General features: G+C 42.1%; 1 protein-coding gene across 4 annotated transcripts in view; it reads right to left on the reverse strand.

The window, feature by feature from the left end:
* The window catches only part of LPIN1 (lipin 1), a 106,927-nt gene extending 93,818 nt beyond the window's left edge, over window positions 1-13,109 (reverse strand). For 2 of the 4 annotated variants that reach the window (XM_048845532.2, XM_048845531.2), the window contains exon 1: window positions 12,810-13,108. In XM_048845532.2, coding sequence (XP_048701489.1) covers window positions 12,810-12,890 — 81 coding nt within the window. In that variant the 5' untranslated portion in view covers window positions 12,891-13,108. Of the gene's footprint in view, window positions 1-12,809 lie in introns of all 4 variants that reach the window. The other 2 variants (XM_048845530.2, XM_048845534.2) reach the window with 2 other exon arrangements.
* Window positions 13,110-13,712: the final 603 nt, after the last annotated feature.

A 13,712-nucleotide genomic window follows, 5' to 3' on the forward strand; every position in this document is an offset into this window, starting at 1 on the left:
TGGCAGATACCTTACAGGGTAATTAGATTCAAAACATAGAGAATCCCTCTAGGCAAAACCTTAAGTTACAAAAAAGACACACAGACAGGAATAATCATTCTATTCAGCACAATTCTTTTCTCAGCCATTTAAAGAAATCATAATCTAACACATACCTAGCTAGATTACTTACTAACGTTCTAAGACTCCATTCCTGGTCTATCCCCGGCAAAAGCAGCATACCGACAGACACAGACCCTTTGTTTCTCTCCCTCCTCCCAGCTTTTGAAAGTATCTTGTCTCCTCATTGGTCATTTTGGTCAGGTGCCAGCGAAGTTACCTTTAGCTTCTTAACCCTTTACAGGTGTGAGGATTTTTCCTCTGGCCAGGAGAGATTTTAAAGGGGTTTACCCTTCCCTTTATATTTATGACAGCTATGAAATTCTTTCCTGAGTAGGCCATGACCACATGTCCACCTTTCCCTGTCCATACCAGGCTATGCTTTCCATGGGAGTGTACACATTCATCCCTCTGCAGAGGACTAGCTCAAGGCCAATGCACTAGTTAAGTGCTTCTCAATTGCATTTTGAGGGCTTAATTGGGAGGCAAATGTTTCACGGATCTTATCTGGGCCCTTAACGACATGTTCTCTGATCTGTCACCCCACCCACCCTCAAATCCACTCACTGGCTTCTTCTTTTCTGCCTCAGATTCAAGGTCCCCATCATCACTTTTTAAGCCTCTATTCTACACTGTCCCTGCCTCCATTTCCTCCTATACCTTCTCTCAGACTCTACCCTCTGTCCGAAGCCTCCATCTTTAGCACAGCCTTTCTCCCAGAAACACAGTTAGGCTCCTATTCAGCAAAGCACAAGCTCACCTTTAAACATGTGAGTTGTCCCATTGACTCCAGCGGGATTACCAACAGTCTCAGAGTCAAACACTTGCTTAAATACTTTGTTAAACTGGGTCCTCAGTCCACAAACCTGACCAGGCTCAATGTGCCTATAAAAATGTTCCTTTCTCCTAAAGCTGCCACCATGCATAAAACACTAAATATCTAAAATTGACTATTTTGTTCCCCTTCTCTGTTAACCTATCACCCATTGGGCAAGTGGTGCCAGCCAGAAATTAGAAACATGATCTAGTCTTGTTCTTGCAGTCATAAATATTGGTACAGTATGTCTGCCAAACTTCTATTAATAAATCACCTCTCTCTCTCTGCCACTGGGTTATTCTATGATAAAAGGCCAGCCCCTCCTCTTCTTCTTCCCTCTTGTTTGTACTTCACAGATTCTCAGGGACTGCTTTCAACACTCTGCTAGCTCCTAATCTACTGAAATGTGTCCATCATACCCACTCTCTAAGCCAGTATACATCAGAGGAGGAGGAATGTTGAAATCAATGGCATTACTCACATGAGTGTTACAGGATCAAGCTCCTTTGAAATGTAATGCTGTGGGCAGAATATGTACAAACAAGCAAAAACATCGTAAGATTTGACATCAACAGGAATTGACCTATGTACACACAACAACAGAAAGAAGATGACAGTGTATATTACAGGAAAAATACATCAACAGTAAATTGTTAACCACATAATTCCTAATCTAAGTCAGCTATTATAAAAAGACTAACCTACATCTCACAGAAACTTAGAACCCTCTGGAAATTTCTTCTAGGTTTCTTTCAAACTCTATGTGCGAGAATGTTCCGTGCTCTCCTTTTAATCTTCCAAGTACTCTCAAGGAGAGACTTCAAAAACAGAGTAATCAAGTTGTCCCTTTTCACTCCTGTCACCGCTCACCAAGTCTTAGCACCAATAACCTTCTCAGTGAGTCCCCAGCTCCACATTGAACTTGAGAGCAGTTAGTCTCGCAAATGAGTAAAGCATGCAGTACGCACGCGTACACACACACACAACTTGAAAACAGACTCACAAATGAGTAAAGCATGCAGTACACACACACACAGGGGCGCGTGCGTGCTGCTGTAGAGATGCTTTGTGGACATCTCTTCAGGTTCTATTCTATCAGCTGGAGTGCTCCTACATCACAAATCTAACACAGGAGTGCTGGATGAAAGCAGAGTGGGCAGTGAATTTGAAAATAAGATAATTTCTTTTTCACTCTTCCTGTTGCTTTATCCTAATGTTAGTTTTTATACTTTTCCATAGGGGATGGGAGTTATTTTGCAATATACAGTATATTTAATCATCATCATCATCCCTAGCTCTTATATAGCTCTTTGCATCAGTAGGTCTCTAAGCACTTTACAAAGGAGGGCAGCATCATTATCCCCATTGTACAGATGGGGAAACCGAGGCAAGAGAGATGGCTGACCTGACCAAGTTCGACCAATGGTTGAACCAGAATAAAACCCAGGTCTTCTGAAACCCAGTCCAGCATGATGCTCACTAGGCCACATTGCTATTGTTTACGTGTCTGTGGTACCTGAAAAGCATCTCTCTAATATACACACAAATGAAAAGCTTTAAAAGAAGGACTTTGTAAGTGCTCGGCCATTTTTTGTCCACACAAAAATGTTCCATGAATAACAAGTAGAACTGACTTTCCAGGAAAGATCCAGGCGGACATCCTCAAGACAGGATGACTTGAAAGCAGAAGTTGGCAGAGCAAGAGTGAGTTAAAAATTTACCCTGAAGTGAGAGCCCCTCACTGTCTAGCTAGCTATCTTAGCTACTAACATGGCTCCCATCACTGTTGCATCAAGCGTCTCACAATTTTTAATGTGCTTATCTGCACCACACACCTGTGAGGTAGAGAAGTGCTATTATTCCGTTTTACAGATGAGGAACTGCTGTACAGAGAGACTAAGGGCAGACTTTCAAAGACCCATAGGAGGGATTCACAAAGGTATTTTGACACCTAATTCTAATTGAAATCAAGGCTAGTTTAGTTGCCCAACCAGCTTAGATGATTTGAAAATCCCACTAGGTGGCTAGCTACATATTTAGTTGTCTAGGGACCTTTAAAAATCTTACCCTAAGTGACTATTAGTTCCTGCAGAGAATTTTCCCAAATAATAATAAGATATTAGTAATAAATAATAAGGTTTTAATAAAATTAAATATACAGGAGAAGGCAGAAAAAGTGGCAATACTTTCATTTTATAGTTTTATTACTGTTTTGACAAAAAATCCACAATTGGAGCTTGAATTTGTGTGTACAAATTCACCTTTAGAACCCTGCATCTGATTCTTGACAGGATAACTTCTCAGAAATTATGACTTAACAGGGTATTTCACAACTGTAGTAGCTTGCTACTTGCATAGCTTCAGCAGTGCAAGGTTTTACTACACAGAGTTAGCAAACTAGGCCTCAATCCCGCAAAGAGAACCGTGTAGAGGGAACCTGGCATCTGTGCAGAGTTCCACTGATTTCAGTGTGGCTCTGTGTCTGGTCAAGGGTCTGCCCCCATAATTCACCTAACAGGGTCAGAGCTCAAGTGTGGAAGTTGTATATCTGTTATATAGAGACACTGATATTAAGACTTTGTAAGATTGTTTTGTACCCTCAGTGTTTTTACTATGAATGAAACACTCATATCCCAAAACGTCACTGGGATTCTACTCTTTCTTCCAACATAGTGGTTTTCAGCCTGTGCTCCATGGATCCCTGGGCAGGTCTGCAGACTTTGTCTAAGATTTCCAAAGGTGTCTGCACCTCCATTCAAAAATGTTTAGGGTCCGCAAATGAAAAAAGGTTGAAAACCATTGTACTAACAAAAAAGAAGATAAATTGACATCAGCCAGAAATAATACATGTAGCCACTGGAGGTCACTTTTGTTTCAGCTATATTGAGCTTTAGAGCACTTGGTCTATCAAAAGAGTATTAAAAAGTCAGAAGGGTGCATATGGAACTTTATCAGGCAATGTTCATTTAATTCCAGGCCATTTTGTGACCCACACATTTGGTTTCTTGTGAACCATTTTTATAAAAAGGCTATTTTCATCAAAACCATTCCAGATTTCAGAGGTTTGAAACATAAATTTATTTTTGCTTGAAAGCCATTTTGAAATTTAAAAAATTAATAAATCATATTTTAAAGTCAAACATAGGAACAGTTTAGATAAGTGGTTTTCAACTTTTTTTCATTTGCGGACCCCCTAAAAATGTCAAATGGAGGTGTGGACATCTTTAGAAGTCCGCAGACCCCTAGAGGAGTCCATGGACCACACTTTGAAAGCCACTGTTTTATGGTAACAACAACCTTTTGCAGATCCCTTACACATAATCTGCAGACCCCCAGGGGTCTACGGACCACAGGTTGAAAACCACTGGTTTAGAGTGAAAATGAATCTATGTAAAAATTGGTATGTGCTTTTCGTGGAAGTGGATCATTATTGAAAATCATTAACAAAATATTAAAATCTCATGCTTGGTTTGTGCATCAAATACTGTATGCACATCTACCATTTAACTCAAAGGCTACAAGTGCAAGACTGATGCTGCAAATGAGGAAGAGAGGAGAAAAAGTAAAACAGTAATACAGTGTATACCAAAATAAGAGTCAGATCCTGCAAAATCATACCCCTACCAGTAGTCATTATTCATGTGATGAGTGTAATTGACTTCAAGGAGATTACTCACATGAGTAAAGTTCTGCTGGACCAGTCGCTACCATTTGGTTAGTTTTCTCACCTTTGATTTTTATTTATTCAGGACCTCATGAATAAAAAATATCTCCACTACAAAAAAATTAAAACAAGGGGCCCTTGTGGCATCTTAGAGACTTAGGCCTTGTCTATACTATGAAATTAGATCGATTTTATAGAAGTCGCTTTTTAGAATTTTATACAGTCGATTTCGTATGTCCACACTAAGCGCATTAAGTCGGCGGAGTGCGTCCTCACTACCGTGGCTAGCATCGACTTACAGAGTGGTGTACTGTGGGCAGCTATCCCACAGTTCCTGCAGTTTCCGCTGCCCATTGGAATTCTGGGTTAAGCTCCCAATGCCTGATGGGGCAAAAACATTGTCACGGGTGGTTTTGGGTACATGTTGTCAGGCCCCTCTCCCTCTCTCCCTCCGTGAAAGCAACTGCAGACAATCATTTTGTGCCTTTTTTCCTTGGTTACCCGTGTAGACGCCATACCACGGCAAACATGTAGCCTGCTTAGCTCACCATCATCATACGTCTCCTGGGTGCTGCTGGCAGACACGGTACTGCATTGCTACACAGCAGCAGCTCCTTGCCTTCTCGGAAGATGGTGCAGTAGGACTGATAGCCATCATATGTCTCCTGGGTGCTCCTGGCAGACCTCAGTGAGGTCGATCAAGGGCGCTTGGACAGACATGGCTATCGTCCTCTTGGAGCACCGAATGGGAGCCAGAGACTCCAGGTCATTCTCTTCTTTAAGTTTCGTCTCATGGAGATTCAGTCCTGCCTGGAATATCATGCGAGCTGGAGGCTTCTGCCTCAGGCTTCTCTCCCAGCTGGCAACACAGCGTGGTCGCACCTACCCCAGCCTACCCCTTGCTCCCATGGCTCATGAAGCCTGGACAGTAGTAAGGAGCAGTTCAGCTATAGGCTGAGCAAGTGCAGAATGGTGGCAGGATGTGCCTTTGGATGTTTAAAAGCTCGCTGGCACTGTTTGCTGACTAGGTCAGACCTCAGCACAACCAACATTCCCATTGTTTCACTGCTTGCTGCATGCTCCATAATATCTGTGAGAGTAAGGGGGAGACGTTTGTGGTGGGGTGGGAGGTTGAGGCAAATCACCTGGCGTCCGATTTCGAGCAGCCAGACACCAGGGCGATTAGAAGAGCACAGCAAAGCGCGCTGTGCATCAGAGAAGCTTTGAAAACAAGTTTCATGACTGGCCAGGCTTCAGTGTGACAGTTGTGTGTGTTTCTCCTTGATGTAAACCCACCCCTTTTGTTGATTTTAATTCCCTGTAAGCCAACCACCCTCCCCCCTTTGAAATAAAGTAACTATTGTTTTGAAACCAGGCATTCTTTCTTTATTAATTGAAAAAAAAGGGAGATAACTGACAAGGTAGCCCGGGTGGGGTGGGGTGGGGGAGGAAGGAAGGACAAGGCCACATTGCTTGTTGTAGCCACACTACAAATCAAATTGTTTGAATGACAGTCTTCTGTTGCTTGGGCCATCCTCTGGAGTGGAGTGGCTGGGTGCCCGGAGCCCTCCCCCTCCCCACCACATTCTTGGACATCTGGGTGAGGAGGCTATGGAACATGGGGAGGAGGGTAGGCAGTTATATAGCGGATGCAGAGGGGGGTTTGTGCTCTCGTTGGCTTTCCTGCGCTCCAACAGACGCTTCATCATGTCCGTTTGCTCCCCCATTAGCCTCAGCATCGCATCCTGTCTCTGCTCTTCATGCTCGCTTAATTCTTTCCTGGCCTCTGCCACTGAATACCTCCATGCATTAAGCTGTGCCCTATCAGGTATAAATACACAGCACCTGAAAAGATGGGAGTTGCCTTTCCGCGTGGGGGGTCAGTGGAGGCCAATTTAGTTAGGGTGGATGTGGCCCATTTCCAATAGATGACAAGTAGGGGAGAATATCAGCAGAGGGAAAATTACTTTTGTAGTGACCCAGCCACTCCCAGGCTTTATTCAGACCTAATTTGATGGTGTCAAGTTTGCAAATTAATTCCAGTCCTGCAGTTTCTCGCTGAAGTCTGTTTTTGAAGTTTTTTTATTGAAGAGTGGCCACTTTTAAGTCTCTTATTAAGTGTCCAAGGACATAGAAGTGCTCTCCTACTGGTTTTTGAATGTTACAATTCTTGATGTCTGATTTGTGTCCATTTATTTGTTTGTGTAGAGACTGTCTGGCTTGTCCAATGTACATGGCAGAGGGGCATTGCTGGCACATGATGGCATATATCACATTGGTAGATGACTGGGAGTGGCTGGGTCACTACAAAAAGTAATTTTCCCTCTGTTAATACTCACATCTTCTTGTCAACTGTTGGGAATGGGCCACATCTACCATGACTGAATTGACCTCATTAGCATTGGCTCCCCACTCAGTAAGGGCTAGTGCTCAATAGGATTGGGATTAATTCTTGTATGGTGTTTTACAAAATAAGCCACTAATTACATGAAATAATATTAAATAATAAGCAGTGGTACAAGTCACTGTTGCTGTCCCATCACACTGATGAGGAGTTTATGGTGTGTGTCAGGAAATAATATTAGTGGGGAAATAAAGTTAAAATCCAGATGTAACCTTTCCGCCAGGCGGAGCTAGCAGCAACAGGGCCGGGTTCAATACCTTTCCACAGATACAAAACAGAACCGGCTTAAGCCCCCCCAGTAACCTGGGAAAATTACACACCACCCCTGGGCACCTCTGAGAGGCAATACTTCCCCACTCACAAGCATAGAGTCTGAGTGTATAAAAGAAACTTTTAATAAAAGGAGGGAAGTAACTCAGCGTTAATTTGGAAAAACCCACAAACAGAGTTCAAAAACATAAACCATGAGCAAAAACGCAATCCCAAGTAAGTTGGGCAGTGTCCTTTTCCCTCAGGTTCTTAAGTTCAGCAACCCAAAAGTCCCTTTAATGTACCCGTCCCTTCTCTACACCCTGCATAATTGCTGTCCTTGGTCAGTGCAGACCCAGAGTTAAGAGGTGCACCTGCAGAGTTCACCTCCCACCCTGGGTAGAGGTAAGGAGGCACCTTACTTGCTCCACTGATCAGGCACTCGACTGCAGGCCACTCGCTGTGCCTCTCCACCAGCCACCCTGCTGGCCGCTCCCTGAGCCTCTCCAGCCACTGCTGTGACCTCTGTACGTCAGTCTCTTAGTGATTTACAGCTCAGCTCTTTGCAGGCTGAAACACTACCCCATCTCAAGTGATTTCAGCTCTGATTGAGCATTTAAAACAACAAAAGAAGCTCCTAATGAAGCCTATTTAGCTCTTTCTTTGAGCATTAAGGAGGAACAGATTAAACCAGACCAGGTGTACCCTTGGAGAGGGTTTGCAATCCTCCTGGCTGGAACACCTGTCCCCACCCCTCTTACCTTCACTGTCTTAACCAGGTCTTTTCAGCTGAAAGTGTCACCCCCTCATTTGGAACAGGTTAAGCACAGTCTTGCTTCCTTGTATTCCTACAATAATTACAACATTTTGGTAACAGCATTTCATTACCCCTGCATTCAGTACTAAAGTGATTTGTAACGCAGCACCAGCCAAAGTTGATTACTTTGAGCAAAACACTCTATTTGCTGGATATTTAAGCAGAGCAGGAGCAAACTGTATTTACATAAACACACCCAAAGTCTCTCTCTCTCTCTCTCTCTCAGCTAGCTGTCAGGGAAAAATTCATTCCCTGCTTACAGAGATAAAACTTTCTCTGATTCTCTAAAAGTTTCAATGATATGTTGGAAAAAAGTGCCAGGGGAAAATTGACAAGGGTAGCAGATATGCCTCTCAGAAGGAGTGTGTCGAATCCCTGCCACTTCCTTTCTCCTTTCTTCAATTTGTAGATGTGTTGCATGTAGACTGTAAGCTCTTTGAGACAGAGAATAGATCTATTTGTATCCCTGTAAAATCCCAATCCAATGGAAACCATTGCATTGATCACAATGTGGAAAAGACCCTAAAGCAGCGTACAAAGTTTTGGTGCTCTATAAATACTGATTAAAACATCAGGTTGCAAGGCCTTCCTGAAAGTAGGTGTCTCTATAAACATCTAAATAAATGCATCTATAAAATACTTCCTTGCCTTCCTCACAGAGTCCTGAGACTGTGCTTGTAAAATGCTTGTGTGGTATACTCAGTTATTGCTAGTGATCAAATCTACCTCCAGTGCCCAGCCACAGTGACTATAACCTCCTGCTACTCAGTGACCACTGCAAGGGTTCTCCTTTAGCTCAAGGGATAAAGGCCTGTGGTTTGGTACTTGAACATTCTTGCACCACTGCCAGCCAAGGTGGCTGTACAGATAAAGCTGCAGTTTGTTACGCAGTTTGTTACGCAGTGATGATTCAAAGTGTGGTAACTGGGTTCTTTAGTAAAGTATTATGAAAGTATTATGAAAGAGACTGACACAACTTCGACATCCCTTCTGCCCCAACACCTTAGGAGCCAAACAAAGAAAATATTAATAAAATGTAAAACCAAAACCAACCCCACTGCCTCACCCCCAAACAGAGCTTTTACCCGTCAATGCAAAGAGCCAGAGACTCTGGGACATCCACTAGGGACCGTGCTGTTGATTTTATGTGCAGGGTGCTCAGATACTACGGTGATGGGCAACAGGATAAAACCGTGAAACCAGCTGTACACTACACACTTATATCGATAGAACTACATCGCTCGTGGGTATGAAAAATCCACCCCCGTGAGCGACACAGTGAGACCGATCGAACCCCTGGTGTAGAGAGCATTATGTCAATGGGAGAGCTTCTCCCATTGACACAGCTACTGCTTCTCCTGCAGGTGATTAACCACGCTGACGGGGGAGGCTTTCCTCTCAGGATAGGTGCATCTTCACTTATACACTGCCGTGGCACAGCTGCATTGGTGCAGCTTCACTGAGGCACCATTTTAAGTGTAGACCTGCCCTGAGACAGTCAGAGAATTACATTAAGGTTCGCATTGCGTAGGAAATGGAAATGAATTGCTTCAATTTTCAAAGATATGCAAACGGTTACATTAAATGAAAGAGAAAATTTTCTACGTGCATTTCTTTCACACCTGCACCCGTAAGCATTATATGGCGGATCTTCACAAAAGTTGTAGGCAATTCACTTCTGAAGATTGGTTGTTGCTACCAAAATCCCTCTAACGAATCTAGGCCTTTAACACTTCATGTTTTGAGCAGAACTCTCAAATGTGACAACTGTTCATGTCCTTGGTGTTTCAGAAACTGGCCAGGAGGTTCATGTTGCACTGAAGGCACGTGTGACATTCAGTGCCTTGCAAAAGACGCCTTCTTTACCTCCAAGATGCTTGCAGATTACAGTGATTTTTTGTAAGAAAAATCCTGGTACATTTCCATCCCCTTGCAGTTCCCTCTTTTCCTATTCAAGTGTTTGATCACTTCTCAGCCAAGCAATTCATTTTTCCACAGCTTGCATCTTCATTTGCAATATATTTTATAACGTTTCCTATAACACAGCCCAAGAAAATCACAGGGACAACACAGAGATCTACAAAGCCTGAATTCAGTGTCTAGGCTCCTATCCAATGAATGGAGAGAGATAGGTGCCTTCAACTACGAACACAAACACAGCATGCCAGGCAGGGAGCCACCTAATCTAGCCAATGGGAGATGCTGACCAGACAAGTAAATATTACTTGTCACAGGTTAAAACCAAACCAAATCAATAATGATCAAAAACGGTAATATGGTGGCTGTTCACTGGAGTGAGAGAGGTGTGGTATCCTTCCAGTTTGCAAGTGTGGTCAGGTGCCCACATCACGGAAAAGACCACCAATTGGCACTAAGGGCTTGTCTACGTGGGGAAGTATCCCAAAATAGCAATTGCTGCATAGCTATTCCGCACTAGCTCCTCATATGGACACTGTTAATGCAGAATAAGAATGTCCGGAGTACCTTTACTGAGCTTTACATTCACAGCCTAGCTTAAGTCCCAATAGCTTCCCCAGGTAGGCAAATTCCCAACACCCTTGAGGCCAATTTCAACAGGTGCTCAGATACCATAGAAAAGAGCATATTATAAAAATCCTAAATAGAATAGACAAGAGGCTAGCTATTGACTGGGTGTAGAGATTAACTACCCTAGACACCTGGGAAGTGTAGGAATCTTACACTGCCCTTCCCCATGTTCTGTCCATACTGCAGATAGATAGAAAATTTCAGTCCCTACTGCCATCTGTCTGGCATCATTCCCATGAGAGTTTCCACCCAATTCAGAAGAAAAGATTGTGTAGTGCTCTAGTAGCACAGCTGCAGCAAATCCTTCCTTATGGTCAGGAGTTGAGGGCAGTGGGAAGGATGTCAGCAGACACCATTAGGGACCTTGTAATGATTTCCTCCCCTGCCCACAGGAGGATGGGAATGATTGACCCTATATCAGTTTTTTCCCTCTCTCTACACTGTGCTCATTTTGCAGTTCAACATATCATCATCTGCTGCATTATAAACCCAAATCCAAAGACCTGTTAATGGCCATGTAAACACAGCTGTTGGACTTACCTGGGGTTTTAAAAAAAAAATGTAAGATATGCCAGAATCATAGGCTGAATAATTGTGTTGCAACTTAGTCTTCTAGTTCTATTGCCACTGAATCTGAATTTGAGCAGTTTGAAAGCAGGGGTCCTTGAATAATCAGGGGGCCCATAAAATACATTAGCATAAAGGCAAACATCATTTAGAATTTTCTCCTGAAACAATGTTTGTTGTAACTGATAGAAAATAATCAAAGAGGGCAAAGAGACAGAACTAGTTATGCAAGATTCTAATCCATAGTCCATCCTTCCTACTTATCCTATTACTGAACAACAATGGTGGTTTGTTAAGCTCTTAACTAGATTTCCATTATAAAACTGAATGATGGTTCTATTTAAATTCCTAGACCATGCTCAGAGACATGTTACATGCTGTCCTTCCAGTGATGCATTAAGTGACATAATTTGTCTCTGTTTTATGAGATTATTTCTCCATTCCTCTCCCTGAAAAGGAAAATTATGTGTGACCTCTCTCAACATTCCTCAAGTAAAAATAATCCCTTTGCATGAAATTTTATGTGTGTGTTCTCTGCAGTGAATCAGAGGAAGCATTTTTGAGGGTATTTCTAAAAGTGAGAGAATTTTCACTTTTGGGAGATTATTTTTATAAAATACCATATTTCAAAATAAAAAATAGCTTGTCCTAGACACACCAAATGTGCATTATTATTCTCTCTTCTGTTAGAATGAGCATCTTTCAATATTTGGGGGAAGGTTTGATCATGGAGTTATTTACTGTGGACTTCTGAATCTTTCAAATACATGAGTTCTCTTATGGATGCTAAGGTCTCTATAGTCTTCTGCATCTCCTAAGAGATCTCTACAGTTGAACTAGTCACCATACTCCTACTGAGTGTAAGCACTTCAATAAGTTAGTGGAGGCAAAATTCCCACACTCTTTAAAGTTCTCAGTAGAACTTCAGGTTTAAGAACTTCAAGAAGGCAACAGTAGTTCCTTTGAATGAACTATAGTGCATCTGTTGCAAGCAGAAGTTCAAAATATACACAGTTGTCAACTCGGTGCAGAATAAACAGTTCCGTGTAGTAATATTTGTGATATTTTTCCTTGACAATTAAAAAAATGCTAAGGAAATTCCAAGATAATAACTTTATCTTAAGTTAAGTTTGTAAATACATACCATTTAAGAAATCAGCTTGGTAGAACATTGGTGTTATACATTAAAATTAAAAGCCAGGACATTTTTAAATTTAAAGATTAACAAAATTAACCCTTCTTTAAAATCTGGAAATTCAGAGTTATGCTTCTACAAAAAAGTTGAAACTGACGTTAGAGCATTGACCATCTTCTAAGTATGCAACAACCAGCAATGCTTTATTCAGCCCACAGGTTCTCAAAGTGAACAGTACATGCACAGCATTGCTTGCCCTGAAGTCTCCAATGTGTGGATCCGCAGCATGATTAAGTAACACACCCTCCCCCCTTTTCAAATATATTTGTAAATGTCTGTAGGTGGAAATAGAAATGAAAATCAAATCATCAGTTAAACACACTGCTGTAGAAAAGTGGAGTAGATGCCCATTCTACTCTGTCTGATATATGGGGTTTTATACCATAGTTAGTAAAACTCTTCTACTGCTTTAAAATGTTGTGTATGTAGACTTAGATCATAAGGCCTTACCCAAGACCAGGAAGATTCTGCAGGGGTTCCTCTGTGTCCTGCGTCTCTGGACGACATCTTGAGATAATCATTTTCCTCCATTCCCAGGGAATTCTTTACCCAGGAATGCTAAAACTGGGATTTGCTTTGGTCGTAAACAAAAATGCTGCGTTCAAGTAATAGTTGTTGACAACAAAGATCCAGAGAAAATAATTTCTCAGTGCTCATGTTTGCTTGCTAATTTTACCTGCTCAAGTTCTTGGAACCGCAGCCAGAGCAAGAAACATGAGCCCAATAAGCTAGTGCACATTTTCCTTTCAACTGACTCCTCAAGTATTCCAATTAAGTCACAAGCTTCAGTGGAACGAAGGCGGCTTTACAGACACAAAACACCTTCCAGCTGGATGGTTTTTTTCTTATTTTGAAAGGGTTTTTTCTGGGCAGGCAATTTGCTGAGCTCCTCTAACTGTGAACAAAACTCCATGCAATTTGCATTCTGCAGGCATTTTAATGCTCTCCTACACAACCCCGGAACTCCACAGTTTAAATGTGGTTACATGGGTGTAACTGAAGATAGATTTTGGCCCTTAATGCATGCCTGTCTATTTGATTTTGTAGTGTGGATGCACAAGTGTTTCTTTGTCAGAGCTAAGTTTAAAGAGAAATACAACTTCTTAAAATGCTGGTTTTGAGTATGCCCAGCTGGGGAGTGTGCAGTTTCACAAACACTTAATGTAGTCCTCCTTTTGAATCCAGATAGCCTTTCTCCTGGCTTAAAGCTTCAAACTCTGCTACTTCCAGTCCAGCAGCTGAACTCTTTTGCAAGTCCTACCAGTCAGAAACTTGATAGCAAATTAAAGATCTCTCCTAGTTTCATGCCAATACTTTCAGTGTAATTTATAAAAATATCTTTCAACTACAGTA

The sequence above is a fragment of the Caretta caretta genome, chromosome 3 (genome assembly GCF_965140235.1).
Source record: "Caretta caretta isolate rCarCar2 chromosome 3, rCarCar1.hap1, whole genome shotgun sequence".
In the NCBI taxonomy this organism is placed as follows: Eukaryota; Metazoa; Chordata; order Testudines; family Cheloniidae; genus Caretta; species Caretta caretta.